The following is an 18,018-nucleotide window of genomic DNA, read 5'->3' as shown; positions in this document are numbered from 1 at the left end:
GAAGGAAGTGCCGTTCGTGAGCCAATCAGAGCTCACGAACGGCACATGCTTCCTTAGATCGGCCGGGGGAGAGCCAGGAGGGACACAGGAGAGACGCGCGATGCGCTCGTGTCCCTCCAACACATAGGAGGGGGGGGGGGGGGGAGCAGGCACCACAGCAGGGAGGGAGAGGAGACCGCAGATTGACATGCGGACGTTCGTCCGCATGTTAATCTGTTCTAAATGCCGGCCGGCGGCTGTGGGCCCTTTAGTGCGGCGGGGCCCCAGTGCACTGCACTGCCTGCCCCGCCAGTAGTTCCGCCCCTGCAGCAAATACATTTTCAAAGCAACTTTGTCTCAAAAAGAAAAAATAACTTTTAGTTACATTTTATCAGTTTGCTAATAATGTATTAATCTAATTTTAAAAAGAAACTATTAGGACATATTGTATGCAGATCATTCAATGTGATTTTTCTCCCATTGCTTTCTGAATGTATTATGTTGAACATGCATAATAATACAATGGTTCAATCTTTGCACAGGGTGAAAGTAAGGAGTACATAAGAAAACCTGTGAAAGAGACCAATATTAATGTAGCCAGCAAAAAAACAGGTCATCTGATTGTCCGTGATAAAAATTCAGTTATAAGCAAATCCATTCTGAAGCCAGACAGCAAGGTAATTTTTTTTGCCCAGGATTAAACTATTAAAGGGGCTATCTTTTCAAAGCAGCATCTTTTGTATGCTGCTACTTCTCAGGCTGGTTGGAGTTGACACGCGCGGTGTGCTTTACACTAAATGTTAGTATGGCTTTGAATTTTCAGCTCCAACCCACTGAGAAAATGTAGCGCAAAATGTTTTAAAGGCTTTGATTTGAAAATACATTCGTATGTCTAAGATCTGCAAATGAATTATGATTTTCAGTTTCTTATGGGCTTATTCCCACCACTGAAAACTAATCTAAACGTTAAATATTATTATTTATTTAGCGCACACATATTCCGCAGCACTTTGCAGAGAATATTTAGCCATTCACATCAATTCCTGCCCCAGTGGAGCTTACAATCTATATTCCCTACCACATGTTTACGCACACACATTCACGCTAGGGTTAATTTTGTTGGGATCCAATTAACCAACCAGTATATTTTTGGATTGTGGGAGGCAACCCATGCAAGTACGGGGAGAACATACAAACTCCACACAGGGTCATGGTGGGAATCGAACCCATGACCTCAGTGCTGTGAGGCAGAAATGCTAACCATTACACTATCCATATTGCCATATTATTAACAAAAGTTGGTATGGTTTTCAAAGCATTCATTTACAAGGGTTAATGTAATAGTGTCAAGTTTTTTATGCGAGAATGGACTCACATCATCTAGCTATTAGTATAATGTGCGTTTGTTTCATAGCTCACAGTGTGTAATAGCCTGCTAATTGGAGTACCCGTATATACTCGAGTATAAGTCCACCCGAATAGAAGCCGAGGCACCTAATTTTACCACAAAAACCTGGGAAAACGTATTGACTCGAGTATAAGCCTAGGGTGGGAAACGCAGCTCTAGCCGTACGCAGCCCTCATACTGCCAGATATGCCCCCACAGTGCCAGATATGCCCTCATAGTGCCAGATATGCCCTCACAGTGCCAGATATGCCCCCACAGTGCCAGATACTGTATGCCCTCATAGTGCCAGATATGCCCCCACAGTGCCAGATATGCCCTCATAGTGCCAGATATGCCCCCACAGTGCCAGATATGCCCTCATAGTGCCATATATGCCCCCCAGTGCCAGATATGCCCTCATACTGCCAGATATGCATGCCCCCTCAGTGCCACATATGCCCTCACACTGCCAGATATGCCCCCACAGTGCCAGATATGCCCTCATAGTGCCAGATATGCCCCCACAGTGCCAGATATGCCCTCATACTGCCAGATATGCATGCCCCCTCAGTGTCACATATGCCCCCCCCCCCCCCCCCTAAGTGCCAAATATGCTCCCCCAGTGCCTGGTATAACTTACTCTCCGCCGCTCCCATGCTGTCTTATGAAGGAGGGACACGGAGGGCACAGTGCGCGCCTCTCCTGTGTCCCTCCTGCGTCACCAGCGGCCGCGGCGGGTCTGTTAAATAAAGTGCCGGTTCGTGAGCCAATCAGAGCTCACGAATGGGTACTTCATTTAATAGACCCGCCGCTGCTGCCGGAGACGCAGGAGGGACACTGGAGAGGCACGCACTGTGCCCTCCGTGTCCCTCCTTCCCACTGCAATGACTCGAGTATAAGCCGAGGGGGCTTTTTCAGCACAAAAAAAGTGCTGAAAAAGTCGGCTTATACTCGAGTATATACGGTAAGTAAAATTAATGAGATCAATGAGATCCGTGAGATCTATGTGTTAAAAGTTAATGAAAGTGTTAAAAAAATAAAACAATAAAGCATAACCAGCTCCGGGCTTGCAGAGCCTGGTGCTGGTTGATGACAATATGGAGGACCCCTTTGTTCCCCTCTCCCCATATTTTTTACAACCAGAGCCGGCTCACAGAGCCCGAAATTTGTTATTTTTTGTTTTTGTTTTTATAACACTTTCATTAACATTTAACAGATAGAAGTCTGCACAGATCTTACTGATCTGTCCAGGCCTTTGCTAAACACACTGCTGCTGAGGCTATCTCACTAACCGTAAACAAGTCTATTTTTTTCAGAGTTTTTTTTTTTTTTTTTTAAATACCAATTTTTTTCCAAGTTTCCGTGATTTGCTGGTGCGAGAATGCCTTTTGTAAATTTGATGTGTTTACAATGGGGGTAATTCTGAGTTGATCGCAGCAGGATTTTTGTTAGCAGTTGGGCAAAACCATGTGCACTGCAGGGGAGGCAGATATAACATTTGCAGAGAGAGTTAGATTTGGGTGGGTTATTTTGTTTCTGTGCAGGGTAAATAATGGCTGCTTTATTTTTACACTGCAATTTAGATTGCAGATTGAACACACCCCACCCAAATCTAACTCTCTCTACACATGTTATATCTGCCTCCCCTGCAGTGCACATGGTTTTGCCCAGCTGCTAACAAAAATCCTGCTGCGATCAACTCAGAATTACCCCCTATAGTCTCGAAGCCTATTACAAACTTGCATGTTTTTTTGTGGAAAACTCGCTTATCCTTACAAATTGCAACCTATCACATTCCACTTAAAGTGTCTTTTGTGAGAGTAATATAAAATGAACTTGATCTTACCACACTTTTGCTATTCTAGTATAGAATATCCATATAGACTATTGAAACTCTGCAACATTCTTAATATGCAGATGGTTTGTAAGCTGAATAAAATTCTTACTTACAATGCCAGCATTAATGGAAATACAGTATAGTATATGTCATGGACTTGAGGATTTATCTTCCCTTGTAACAAAACCTATGATGATAATTTATTGCATACAAAGAACATACCGTGGGAGGAATTCAAATAAACGTGCTATATAATAGCGTTGGGAATGAGTGCCGGTAGCTGCTGTATTACATTAGCTGTACCCCACACTTGAGTAGGGAGATGCAAATTACTGCTCCTAAAGAATGCTGTTTAGGTGCAGTAAACAGAATTCTACGTCTTAAGTGCCTGGTGTGATGCTGTTAGCGCGGACGGTAAGCCAACAAGTCACATTGTTGTGCTAGTTTTGTTTGATCACTTCAGGAGGCTGCGAGCAGAAATCTGTGGTTAATTGAATAGCTCCAGGCACTCAACCTAATGCTGTTCGGTAGTGTGTTTAATTGAATAGCCCCCTTGTTTGGAATTTTCAATATGAATGGCTGTACTTATATTGTTCTGCCATACAGTAATTTCTTTACACCATATAAAAAGTTCAGTGATGTAACAGCCATCATCACAATAAGATAATCATTTAAACAACACATTTGAAAAAATTCACAGAAGGGTAGAAGGGTAGAAAGTGAAACACGTATATAGTTAGGTTTTTTTTTCTTTTCGTTTTTTAAAGATACCATGCAGCAGATGCCTTATTTGTTTCAATGAACTGATTAATAAGAGATGCCTTATTTGTTTCAATGAACTGATTAATAAGAAAAAATGAATAACTTTTAGGTGCGCTACATACAAGTACAAAAAATACGCTATGTATGGGTCCCTCCTGAATTCAAGTTTACAAAAATTGGGTGAGTCAAATGGAATTAAAATGTGAAATAGAGATTCATGCATCAAATCCATATTGTAAGGATAACTATGTGGTGTTTTGTCCCAGAGTTCTAGATGATAGCCTCTCATGCTCAGACATCCATTCAAAATATGGTATTGGTCTCTCCAAAGAAGAACAAGACATCAGGTATGAAACATTCTACATACCTTAATATGCAGTCACGTTATCTTATTTTCTGGATATTAATAATGAGGAGCACACAAAGACATGGGGGTAGATTTAATATCTGGAGGTTTCACCCATATAGACTGATCTATCTTTCTCTGCTGCATCTTGGAAAATTATAGTTTCATTTTTAGAATTTTTAGTACATTTCCCCCATTGCTGTCGGCCAATACTGGGGCTTCGGGTTCCATTGTTATCATGGAGATATTTGCATAGAGAATGTATGTTCTACCAATGTTCTTGTGGGCTTTCTCCAGGTTCCTGGGTCCTACTCCCTGTAGTAGAGAAATTTTGTATCAAACTCCAATGAGAAAGGATTTAAGATGTATAAAAACATTTCTGGCTTTAAAATCTACGTAATTTGCTTGCAAAATATAGATAAAGGATAATTATAGTGGACCTTCTCTTTTTACCAGCTTTGCTAATGTTATGAATGTTTTTCTGCAACTGTTGTACAGTTATTTTTCATCTTATGTTTGGGCAGACGACAAATCTGTGGGCTCAACACAATCACAGTGAAGATCACGCCAATCTGGACACTACTGGTCAAAGAGGTAGGATCATAATATGGACTAATGCTATAGAAATACCTCTGTGTGCGCACATTCAATTTGGTTACCAGCAATGTATCAATATTCTGTATATTCCACATAGACACAGGGATTTTGCAATAGTCCTAAAGATTATACCTGTCACTCATGATTTTATAAAAAGGTAAACACAGACACATTTCCATAGTAGAACTGGTTTACGCATTAGTCCACAATGCTGGTCGATCAATTGCAAAATCAAGATAACATGGGACTTGATGAAAGGACATTCATTTCACAGTTACTACAATAGTTTTGGTATATATCCAAGAGACTATTAGATCAATGGGAGACCTCCCGTGAAATCAGGTAAAGATCCTGGAGGAGCTCCCACTGACATGCAATGTGGGTGAAGATGTGCAATGAAGACACAAACTGTATGATGCACATGGCCTCCCATAGGGGAATGGTAATGCAACTGTATCATCATACATCTTGTCCCACTTCCTCAATCTCACACAGGATGACACCAAGCCAGGTTCACCTGTCCTATGATTTCATGTATAATAAAGGCATTTATTGGAGGGATGATTTATCACCTACTGTAGGTAAGATTGCCATGTGTTTTTGTACTGTAACCAGTTTTTGCTTCATCTCTCCACTGCACAGGTCTTAGAATGACACTAGTGCTATACATTATACACTACACACCAAGAGGCTGTCTCCTTCAGAGAATCTTAATATGCATAAGTAAAACCAGGTCTTTTGTATACTGTATATTGGGGGCCCCAATCTCTTGTGATAATTCCTAGTGATGAGCGGATTCGGTTTTACTCGGTTTTACTCGGTTCTCAAAACCGAATCTTATTGGCTCACTGATGTCACGTGTTTTGGATAGCCAATAAGATTCGGTTTTGAGAACCGAGTAAAACCGAGTAAAACCGAATCCGCTCATTATTAATTCCTTGAATTAATAGGTCTTAAATAGGTCCTAAATTCTTCAAAAATCTAAATCTACAAATACATTTTAGAATTTTAATTATTTACTAAAAATGTAAATTAAAATAATAAAATATATCAAAGACAATGAAAAATAACTTATGGTGACTCACAAGGATTCTGATTCTTCTTGCTGTTACAAACTAGTGCGTCTTGCTAGCCTGGATTCACATGTGCAAGCTCTGGCTAGTACAAGCATAGTACAGTCAGGCCAATGCCAAAAGATAAGTAGAGTTCAAGTATCTTTTGATGATAATAATATAATAACAAATAAGGGGGGTATCCAATTAGCCCCAATGCCATTTTAGTCATTAAAAATGGCTGGATGTTGCGATTTATGACTAATGGTCATTATTGCGGTATCCAATTAGACACCATTTTTAATGGAGGAAATTGGACCCCCGATCGCACGATAACACTCTTTCACCATAGATTGTAAGCTTGCGAGAAGGGCTCTCCCACCTCTATGACAGTTTATCACCCAGTTGTATCTTATCATTGTGTCCAGTTGTCAAGCGCAATGGAATTCACTGCACTATATATATATATATATATATATATATATATATATTGAAGAAACAGCTGCGGCACTCAGGGTCTTGTGAAAAAGTCGAATTGTATTGTTACATCACAACGTAAATTTACACACTGGCTCTATGCTTAAACATTGCTGCTGCTGTATATATAATATTATATCAAATTTTTGTTATTCTTTGTTATGCTGCTTCCCCTTACTCTTTTTCTATTTTCAAGCTATCATGCTTGCCTGTCTAGTTGTTTAGATTGGGCTCTTCCAACACGCCTTATATCTAGATTTATGGTTCTAGCTCTGGATTATTAGTACTACCTATAGGTCACGGTTCGCATTGGGTTAATTGTCCCAGTGACTGTCTTTCTATTTGTACCATTCTTTGTGTGCACATTACGTTTTTTAATCTATCCAGCTGCTATGTATATGTTCTCTCTGTGGGCTTCTTTGCATGGCATTTAACCTAGTGGTGTTTCTCTATCATTTGTTTGTTCACACAGCCGCACGGTATCCGGCCCTCAAGTGCTTCGACCGTTGCCTAGCAACGGACCGGCACAGGTTTCCCTTTGACACACTCACTCGTCATCACATATCGCCGCACAGCACACACGCCGGAGCCACGGGCGGCTTTCCTCTTTCAGTTTGGCGGGCTCTGTCTCTATATGGGTAAGTCTTTTCTTTTACACACACACTCTCACATCTTGACAAAGGGGCTAGACACCCCGAAACGTTGGTGTTTTACGTTGTGATGTAACAATACAATTCGACTTTTTCACAAGACCCTGAGTGCCGCAGCTGTTTCTTCAATATTGCTACTTTCTCCACTGAAGGCACCGGGGCAAGTGTCATTTTGGAGGAGTGCCGGGCTTTCTACGCTAGTATATATATAAAACTGTTAATAAATGAATAACACATAGGATCAGGGATAAGTCCCCGATTCCATGTGTTATTGCGGCTCCGGTGGCTGCTTATCAGGGATTATATGGGCATAATCCTCAATAAGTGCTGGCATCGGGGGAAAAGGATACACGCATCGGGGCTAATAGAATAGCCTTCGGCAATCCTATTAGCAGCTGTAAAGTAACGCTGCTAATAGGATATCCCCATAAGAGTTTAAGGTGAAATTATGTGAGAAGCCTCTTAATTAGCTTTCAGAAATTTAAAAAGATCGACACGAACCAGAATAAAAAAAGAGAAAACAAATATGTGTGTAAAGGGACTAATTCAAATTTGTATGCAAACCTGTTGGATTGCGTACAAATACGATGGTTGTTGATCTGTGCAGGCACAAGACCCGTTTTGCGTAAATTGTATTTTCTTGGTGGTTTCACAATTGTTTTGGCCTTAATAAATCGCAGGTTAGCAATACCTCTGCAAATTCACAAGAATTTAGAACCAAACATTTAGTAAATGTTGCCTGAAGAGACTGGGACCCCTTGTATTACAAACAAATCTGTTGATGTTCTGTCCCCTGTACTAACTGAATTTTTTAACAAAATCTTGGAGGATGCCCTTTTAGACCAGGCAGCATCACTAGCTAAAATTATTATAATACCCAAACTGGGTTGGACCCCACCTCATGTACTAACTATTGGCCAAAAATATTAGCTAATAGATTTTCTCCCTTTCCCATTTGATTCATCTGATTAAGTATGTTTCTATCCTTGGCCATCAGGCCCTAGATATCTGATGGTTATGATGTTTGATGCAGGAAAAGCTTTTTATGTCTCCTGACCTGAGCACAGTGCTCAGATGGATGGGTTTCGATAAGCTATTCCTCCCAGGGATCTTGGCCTTACAGTATGTCAATTCCTTACTGCAAAGGTGTCAGTCAATGGTGTCGCTTCATCACCCTTCAACTTTCTCAGCTATCATCCCCCAATGCCTCTCTACAATTAAAGCTTAATTAGATGAATTGATACCCCTTTACATCTCCTGGTTGGGTCAGATCACACCTGTTAAGGTGTACCTCTTATCACTCCAGCTTTATACATTCAAAATCCCCGCATCCTATAACTCAGGCTCCCCTATTTGAGGATACTTAATATCTGGGGATACTCAATTTTTGCAGGTACAGTACTATCTTCTAAATACAGCTTTTTTTCTGAAGATTTTTATAAATGTGCCCAAAAGTGAGACAATTGGCAGATCATAAACTTGCAAATTATTTTTTACCATAATAAAATTGACCTATATGTTTTGCTTGTACTTTAAAAAAGGTTATATGGTCAAGAAAGAATAAATAGTTTTTTGAAAGCTTAGATCATATTACACTTTGTACAGCTGATGAATATCAATCTGCTGAAAAGAAAAAATAATTAGTTCTACACAAGAATTAGAGATGTGCAGCAGGCATTTTTCGTGTTTTGTGTTTTGGTTTTGGATTCGGTTCCGCGGTCGTGTTTTGGATTCGGACGCATTTTGGCAAAACCACCCTTTTGGATTTTTGACGGATTTGAGTGGGTTTTGGATTCGGGTGATTTTTTTCAAAAAACCCTCAAAAACAGCTTAAATCATAGAATTTAGGGGTAATTTTGATCCTATAGTCGTATTAACCTCAGTAACCATAATTTACACTCATTTAAAGTCTATTCTGAACACCTCAAAATATTATTTTTAGTCCTAAAATTTGCACCGAGGTCGCTGGATGACTAAGCTAAGCGACCCAAGTGGACGGCACAAACACCTGGCCCATCTAGGAGTGGCACTGCAGTGTCAGACAGGATGGCATTTAAAAAAAATAGTCCCCAAACAGCACATGATGCAAAGATAAATAAAAAAAGGTGCAAGATGGAATTGTCCTTGGGCCCTCCCACCCACCCTTATGTTGTATAAACAGGACATGCACACTTTAACAAACCAATCATTTCAGCGACAGGGTCTGCCACACGACTGTGGCTGAAATGACTGGTTGGTTTGGGCCCCCACCAAACAAGAAGCAATCAATCTCTCCTTGCACAAACTGGCTGTACAGAGGCAAGATGGCCACCTCATACTCATCCCCCGATTCCTCACCCCTTTCACTGTGTACATCCTCCTCCTCACAGAGTATTAATTCGTCCCCACTGGAATCCACTATCACAGGTCCCTGTGTACTTTCTGGAGGCAATTGCTGGTAAATGTCTCCACGTAGGAATTTATTATAATTCATATTGATGAACATCATCTTCTCCACATTTTCTAGAAGTAACCTCCTACGCCAATCGCTGACAAGGTGACCGGCTGCACTAAACACTCTTTCAGAGTACACACTGGAGGGGGGTCAACTTAGGTTAAATAAAGCCAGTTTGTGCAAGGGCCTCCAAATTGCCTCTTTTTCCTGCCAGCATACGTACGGACTGTCTGACATGCCTACTTGGATGCGGTCACTCATATAATCCTCCACCATTCTTTCAATGGTGACAGAATCATATGCAGTGACAGTAGACATGTCAGTAATCGTTGGCAGGTCCTTCAGTCCGGAGCAGATGTCAGCACTTGCTCCTGAATGCCCTGTATCAACGCCAGCGGGTGGTTTTGGAAATTTTATCCTTTTCCTGCCTGCTCCAGTGGCAGTAGAAAATGAAGGAGGAGCTGTTGGCGGGTCACGTTCCGCTTGACTTGACAATTGTCTCACCAGCAGGTCTTTGAACATCTGCAGACTTGTGTCTGCCAGAAAGAGAGATACTGTACAACGTAGGCTTTAAACCTAGGATCGAGCACGGTGGCCAAAATGTAGTGCTCTGATTTCAACAGATTGACCACCCGTGAATCCTGATTAAGCGAATGAAGGGCTCCATCCACAAGTCCCACATGCCTAGCGGAATCGCTCCGTTTTAGCTCCGCCTTCAATCTCTCCAGCTGCTTCTGCAAAAGCCTGATGAGGGGAATGACCTGACTTAGGCTGGCAGTGTCTGAACTGACTTCACGTGTGGCAAGTTCAAAGGGTTGGAGAACCTTGCACAACATGGAAATCATTCTCCACTGCACTTGAGTCAGGTGCATTCCCCCTCCTTTGCCTATATTGTAGGCAGATGTATAGGCTTGAATGGCCTTTTGCTGCTCCTCCATCCTCTGAAGCATATAGAGGGTTGAATTCCACCTCGTTATCTCCTCCTGCTTCAGCTGATGGGAGGGCATGTTCATGAGTGTTTGCTGGCGCTCCAGTCTTCGGCACGCGGTGGCTGAATACCGAAAGTAGCACAAAATTTTTTGGGCCACCGACAGCATCTCCTGCACGCCCCTGTCGTCTTTCAGAAAATTCTGCACCACCAAATTATTTGTATGTGCAAAACATGGGACGGGCTGGAATTTGCGCACATATAATGCACGCACAATATTGGTGGCGTTGTCTGATATCACAAATCCCCAGGAGAGTCCAATTGGGGTAAGCCAATCTGCGAATATGTTCCTCAGTTTCCGTAAGAGGTTGTCAGCTGTGTGCCTCTTATAGAAAGTGGTGATACAAAGCGTAGCCTGCCTAGGAACGAGTTGGCGTTTGCGAGATGCTGCTACTGGTGCCACCGCTGTTGTTGCTGCGGGAGGCAATACATCTTCCCAGTGGGCTGTCACAGTCATATAGTCCTTAGTCTGCCCTGCTCCACTTGTCCACATGTCCGTGGTTAAGTGGACAGTGGGTACAACTGTATTTTTTAGGACACTGGTGACTCTTTTTCTGACGTCTGTGTACATTCTCGGTATCGCCTGCCTAGAGAAGTGGAACCTAGATGGGATTTGGTACTGGGGACACACTACCTCAAGCAATTCTCTAAGTCCCTGTGAACTAACAATGGATACACGACGCACGTCTAACACCAACATAGTTGTCAAAGCCTGAGTTATCCTCTTTGCAACAGGATGACTGCTGTGATATTTCATCTTCCTCGCAAAGGACTATTGGACAGTCAATTGCTTACTGGAAATAGTACAAGTGGTCTTCCGACTTCCCCTCAGGGATGACGATCGAGTCCCAGCAGCAACAACAGCAGCACCAGCAGCAGTAGGCGTTCCACTCAAGCATCCATCGGAGGAATCCCAGTTAGGAGAGGACTTGTCAGACTTGCCAGTCACATGGCCTGCAGGACTATTGGCGTTCCTGTCTAAGGAGGAAATTGACATTGAGGGAGTTGGTGGTGTGGTTTGCAGGAGCTTGGGTACAAGAGGAAGAATAGATTTAGTTGTCAGTGGACTGCTTCCGCTGTCACCCAAAGTTTTTGAACTTGTCAATGACTTCTGATGAATGCGCTCCAGGTGACGTATAAGGGAGGATTTTCCTAGGTGGTTAACTTCCTTACCCCTACTTATTACAGCTTGACAAAGGCAACACATGGCTTGACACCTGTTGTCCGCATTTCTGTTGAAATAATTCCACACCGAAGAGGTGATTTTTTTGGTGTTTTGACCAGGCATGTAAATGGCCTTAATCATCCCACGGACAACCGGTGTCTCCTCGGTTGCCTGACTTAAACAAACCACCTCACCATCAGAATCCTCCTCGTCAATTTCCTCCTTAGCGCCAGCAACACCTCATCCTGGTTTACTTCAACAGTGACATCTTCAATTTGAATATCAGGAACTGGACTATGGGTGCTCCTTCCAGCACTTGCAGGGGGCGTGCAAATGGTGGGAGGAGCCACCTCTTCCCGTCCAGTGTTGGGAAGGTCAGGCATCGCACCCGCCGACACATTTGGGCTCTCCTTGGGGATTTGTGATTTAGAACGCACAATTGTTTGCTGTGCTTTTGCCAGCTTAACTCTTTTAATTTTTCAAGCGGGAGGATGAGTGCTTCCATCGTCATGTGAAGCTGAACCACTAGTCATGAGGAACATAGGAGAGTGCCTTAGCCGTTCCTTGCCACTCCGTGTCTTAAATGGCATATTGGCAAGTTTACGCTTCTCCTCAGATGATTTTAATTTAGATTTTTGGGTAATTTTACTGAACGTTTGCTTTTTGGATTTTACATGCTCTCTACTATGACATTTGGCATCGGCCTTGGCAGACGACGTTGATGGCATTTAATCATCTCTGCCATGACTAGTGGCAGCAGCTTCAGCCCTAGGTGGAAGTGGATCTTGATCTTTCCCTATTTTACCCTCCACATTTTTGTTCTCCATTTCTCTAACGTCCTATTGGATGCTGGGGACTCCGTAAGGACCATGGGGAATAGATGGGCTCCGCAGGAGACATGGGCACTTTAAGAAATAATTTAGATTCTGGTGTGCTCTGGCTCCTCCCTCTATGTCCCTCCTCCAGACCTCAGTTTGAATCTGTGCCCGGACGACCTGGGTGCTTTTCAGTGAGCTCTCCTGAGCTTGCTGTGAGAAAGTATTTTGTTAGGTTTTTTATTTTCAGGGAGCTCTGCTGGCAACAGACTCCCTGCATCGTGGGACAGAGGGGAGAGAAGCAGCCCTACTCTCTGAAGCTAGGTCCTGCTTCTTAGGCTACTGGACACCACTAGCTCCAGAGGGATCGTACACAGGATCTCACCCTCGTCGTCCGATCCCAGAGCCGCGCCGCCGTCCCCCTCGCAGAGCCGGAAGACAGAAGCCAGGTGAGTATGAGAAGCAAGAAGACTTCGAAATCAGCGGCAGAAGACTCCGGTCTTCACTGAGGTAATGCACAGCACTGCAGCTGTGCGCCATTGCTCCCACACACCTCACATACTCCGGTCACTGTAAGGATGCAGGGCGCAGGGGGGGGGGGGGGGGGCACCCTGGGCAGCATTTGGACCTCTTTTTGGCAAAGGTGAACATATATACAGTTGGGTACTGTATATATGTATGGGCCCCCGCCAAGAAAATGCATATTTAAGCGGGACAGAAGCCCGCCATCGAGGGGGCGGGGCTTCTTCCTCAGCACTCACCAGCGCCATTTTTTCTCCACAGCTCCGCTGAGAGGAAGCTCCCCAGGCTCTCCCCTGCAGATACACGGTAGAAGAGGGTAAAAATAGAGGGGGGGCACATAATTAGGCGCAAAAATCAACATAACAGCAGCTACTGGGTTAACATTAAGTTACTGTGTTATTCCTGGGTTTATAGCGCTGGGGTGTGTGCTGGCATACTCTCTCTCTCTGTCTCTCCAAAGGGCCTTGTGGGGGAACTGTCTTCAAAAAGGGCATTCCCTGTGTGTGTGGTGTGTCGGTACGCTTGTGTCGACATGTTTGACGAGGAAGGCTATGTGGAAGCAGAGCGGGAGCAAGTGAATGTGGTTTCTCCGCCGACGGCGCCGACACCTGATTGGATGGATATGAGGAAGGTTTTAAATGATAATGTTAATTCCTTGCATAAAAGGTTGGAAAAAGCTGAAGCCTCAGGACAGTCAGGGTCTCTGCCCGTGCCTGATCCTATGTCGCAGAGACCGTCAGGGTCTCAGAAGCGCCCACTATCCCAAATTGTTGACACAGATACCGACATGGATTCTGACTCCAGTGTCGATTACGATGATGCAAAGTTACAGCCAAAATTGGCTAAATCCATCCGTTATATGATTATAGCAATTAAGGATGTGTTGCACATCACAGAGGAAACCCCAGTCCCTGACAAGAGGGTTCATATGTATGGGGAAAAGAAGCAGGTTGTAACCTTTCCCCCTTCACACGAGCTAAATGAGTTATGTGAAAAGGCTTGGGAATCTCCAGATAAAAAACTGCAGATTTCCAAACGGATTCTTATGGCATATCCTTTCCCGCCAACGGACAGGTTACGCTGGGAATCCTCCCCTAGGGTGGACAAAGCTTTAACACGCTTATCCAAGAAGGTAGCCCTGCCTTCACAGGATACGGCTACCCTCAAAGATGCTGCGGATAGAAAGCAGGAGGGTACCCTGAAGTCCATTTATACACATTCAGGTACCTTACTGAGGCCGGCGATCGCGTCGGCCTGGGTGTGTAGTGCTGTAGCAGCATGGATGGACACCCTGTCGGAGGAACTTGATACCTTAGACAAGGATACTATATTATTGACCCTGGGGCATATAAAAGACGCTGTCCTATATATGAGAGATGCTCAAAGAGACATTAGTCTACTGGGTTCTAGAATAAATGCTATGTCGATTTCTGCCAGAAGGGTCCTGTGGACTCGGCAATGCCGACTCAAAAAGGCACATGGAGGTTTTACCTTACAAGGGCGAGGAATTGTTTGGGGAGGGTCTCTCGGACCTGGTCTCCACAGCTACTGCTGGAAAGTTAAATTTTTTTGCCATATGTTTCCTCGCAGCCTAAGAAAGCACCGTATTACCAAATGCAGTCCTTTCGATCACAGAAAAGCAAGAAAGTCCGAGGTGCGTCCTTTCTTGCCAGGGGCAGGGGCAGAGGAAAGAAGCTGCACAACACAGCTAGTTCCCAGGAACAGAAGTACTCCCCGGCTTCCACAAAATCCACTGCATGACGCTGGGGCTCCACAGGCGGAGCTAGGCCCGGTGGGGGCGCGTCTCCGAAATTTCAGCCACAAGTGGGTTCACTCCCAGTTGGATCCCTGGGCAATAGATATTGTGTCTCAGGGATACAAGCTGGAATTCGAAGAGATGCCCCCTCACCGATACCTCAAAGCGGCCCTGCCAGCTTCCCCCCTCGAGAGGGAAATAGTGTTAACTGCAATTCACAAATTGTATCTTCAACAGGTGGTGGTCAAGGTTCCCCTCCTTCAACAAGGAAGGGCTTATTATTCGACCATGTTTGTAGTACCGAAACCGGACGGTTCGGTCAGACCCATATTGAATTTAAAATCCCTGAACATGTACCTGAAAAGGTTCCGGTTCAAGATGGAATCGCTGAGAGCGGTCATCGCAAGCCTGGAAGGGGGGGATTTTATGGTGTCTCTGGACATAAAGGATGCATACCTTCATGTCCCCATTTATCCACCTCATCAGGCGTACCTCAGATTTGTGGTACAGGATTGTCATTACCAATTTCAGACGTTGCCGTTTGGTCTCTCCACGGCTTCGAGAATATTTACTAAGGTAATGGCGGAAATGATGGTACTCCTGCGGAAGCAAGGGGTCACAATTATCCCATACTTGGACGATCTCCTCATAAAAGCGAGGTCAAGAGAGCAGTTGCTGATCAGCGTAGCACGTTCTCTGGAAGTGTTACAGCAACACGGCTGGATTCTAAATATTCCAAAGTCGCAGTTGATTCCTACGACTCGTCTGCCTTTCCTGAGCATGATTCTGGACACAGACCAGAAAAGGGTTTATCTCCCGATAGAGAAAGCTCAGGAACTCATGACACTGGTCAGGAACCTATTAAAACCAAAACAGGTGTCAGTGCATCACTGCACTCGAGTCCTGGGAAAGATGGTGGCATCATAAGAGGCCATTCCCTTCAGCAGGTTCCATGCGAGGACCTTTCAATGGGACTTACTGGACAAATGGTCCGGATCACATCTTCAGATGCATCGGTTAATCACCCTATCCCCCAGGGCCAGGGTGTCTCTCCTGTGGTGGCTGCAGAGTGCTCACCTTCTTGAGGGCCGCAGATTCGGCATTCAGGACTTGGTCCCGGTGACCACGGATGTAAGCCTCCGAGGGTGGGGAGCAGTCACACAGGGAAGAAATTTCCAAGGTCTGTGGTCAAGCCAGGAGACTTGCCTTCACATCAACATCCTGGAACTAAGGGCCATATACAACGCCCTACGTCAAGCGGAGACCCTGCTTCGCGACCTACCGGTTCTGATTCAGTCAGACAACATCACCGCTGTGGCTCATGTAAACCGACAAGGTGGCACAAGGAGCAGGGTGGCAATGGCGGAAGCCACCAGAATTCTTCGCTGGGTGGAGAATCAAGTAAGCGCACTGTCAGCAGTGTTCATCCCGGGAGTGGACAACTGGGAAGCAGACTTCCTCAGCAGGCACGACCTCCACCCGGGAGAGTGGGGACTTCATCAAGAAGTCTTCACGCAGATTGCAAGTCGGTGGGAACTGCCACAGGTGGACATGATGGCATCCCGCCTCATCAAAAAGCTACAGAGGTATTGCGCCAGGTCAAGAGACCCTCAGGCGATAGCTGTAGACGCCCTGGTGACACCGTGGGTGCTCCAGTCGGTTTATGTATTCCCTCCTCTTCCTCTCATACCCAAAGTGCTGAGAATCATAAGAAAAAGAGGAGTGAGAACAATACTCATTGTTCCTGATTGGCCAAGAAGGACTTGGTATCCAGATCTGCAATAAATTCTTTACAGAGGACCCGTGGCCTCTTCCTCTAAGACAGGACTTGTTGCAACAGGGGCCCTGTCTGTTCCATGATTTACCACGGCTGCGTTTGACGGCATGGCGGTTGAACGCCGAATCCTAGCAGAGAAAGGCATTCCGGATGAGGTCATTCCTACGCTGATAATGGCTAGGAAGGACGTGACAGCTCAACATTATCACCGTATATGGCGAAAATATGTTGCTTGGTGTGAGGCCAGGAATGCCCCTATGGAGGAATTCCAGCTGGGCCGTTTCCTTCACTTCTTACAGTCAGGAGTGACTTTGGGCCTAAAATTGGGTTCCATTAAGGTCCAGATTTCGTCCCTATTCATTTTCTTTCAAAAAGAGCTGGCTTCTCTACCTGAAATTGAGACGTTTGTAAAGGGAGTGCTGCATATTCAACCCCCTTTTGTGCCTCCAGTGGCACCTTGGGATCTTAACGTGGTGTTGAGTTTCCTGAAATCCCACTGGTTTGAACCACTCAAAACGGTGGAATTGAAATATCTCACGTGGAAGGTGGTCATGCTGCTAGCCTTGGCTTCGGCTAGGCGTGTGTCAGAATTGGCGGCTTTATCACATAAAAGCCCCTATCTGGTTTTCCATGCGAATAGAGCAGAATTGAGGACCCGTCCACAATTCCTGTCGAAAGTGGTTTCATCTTTTCATATAAACCAACCTATTGTGGTCCCTGTGGCTACTACTGACTTGGAGGATTCCGAGTTGCTTGATGTGGTCAAGGCTTTGAAGGTTTATGTAGCCAGAACGGCTAGGGTCAGGAAAACAGAGTCTTTGTTTATCCTGTATGCTTCCAACAAGCTTGGTGCTCCTGCTTCAAAGCAAACTATTGCTTGCTGGATCTGTAACACGATTCAGCAGGCTCATTCTGCGGCTGGATTGCCGCTGCCAAAATCAGTTAAGGCCCATTCCACTAGGAAGGTGGGCTCTTCTTGGGCGGCTGCCCAAAGGGGTCTCGGCATTACAGCTGTGCCGAGCGGCTACTTGGTCAGGTTCAAATAATTTTGCAAAGTTCTATAAGTTTGATACCTTGGCTGAGGAGGACCTTGTGTTTGCTCAATCAGTACTGCAGAGTCATCCGCACTCTCCCGCCCGTTTGGGAGCTTTGGTATAATCCCCATGGTCCTTACGGAGTCCCCAGCATCCACTAGGACGTTAGAGAAAATAAGATTTTTTCTTACCGGTAAATCTATTTCTCGTAGCCCGTAGTGGATGCTGGGCGCCCGTCCCAAGTGCGGACTTCTTCTGCAATACTTGTATACAGTTATTGCTGCAATAAGAGTTATGTTATAATTGCATCAGGGTTGAACTGATGCTCTGTTGTTGTTCATACTGTTGACTGGGTAAGTTTATCACAAGTTATACGGTGTGATTGGTGTGGCTAGTATGTATCTTGCCCTGGATTACCAATATCCTTTCCTTGTACTGTC

The 18,018-nt window shown here is 44.7% G+C and overlaps 1 protein-coding gene across 1 annotated transcript in view; it reads left to right on the top strand.

Annotated features, from left to right (window-relative positions):
• LOC134909505 (probable cation-transporting ATPase 13A4) overlaps positions 1–18,018 on the top strand; it is a 332,428-nt gene that overhangs the window by 35,756 nt on the left and 278,654 nt on the right. The window contains exons 3-6 of the mRNA XM_063916442.1: positions 522–656; positions 4,075–4,145; positions 4,232–4,312; positions 4,836–4,905. Of these exons, the coding sequence (XP_063772512.1) occupies positions 522–656; positions 4,075–4,145; positions 4,232–4,312; positions 4,836–4,905 (357 nt within the window). The remainder of the gene's footprint in view (positions 1–521; positions 657–4,074; positions 4,146–4,231; positions 4,313–4,835; positions 4,906–18,018) is intronic.

This window comes from Pseudophryne corroboree, chromosome 4 (genome assembly GCF_028390025.1).
Source record: "Pseudophryne corroboree isolate aPseCor3 chromosome 4, aPseCor3.hap2, whole genome shotgun sequence".
Classification (NCBI taxonomy): domain Eukaryota; kingdom Metazoa; phylum Chordata; class Amphibia; order Anura; family Myobatrachidae; genus Pseudophryne; species Pseudophryne corroboree.
Note: the sequence above shows the minus strand (reverse complement) of the source record. Positions and strands in the feature narration are given on the sequence as shown.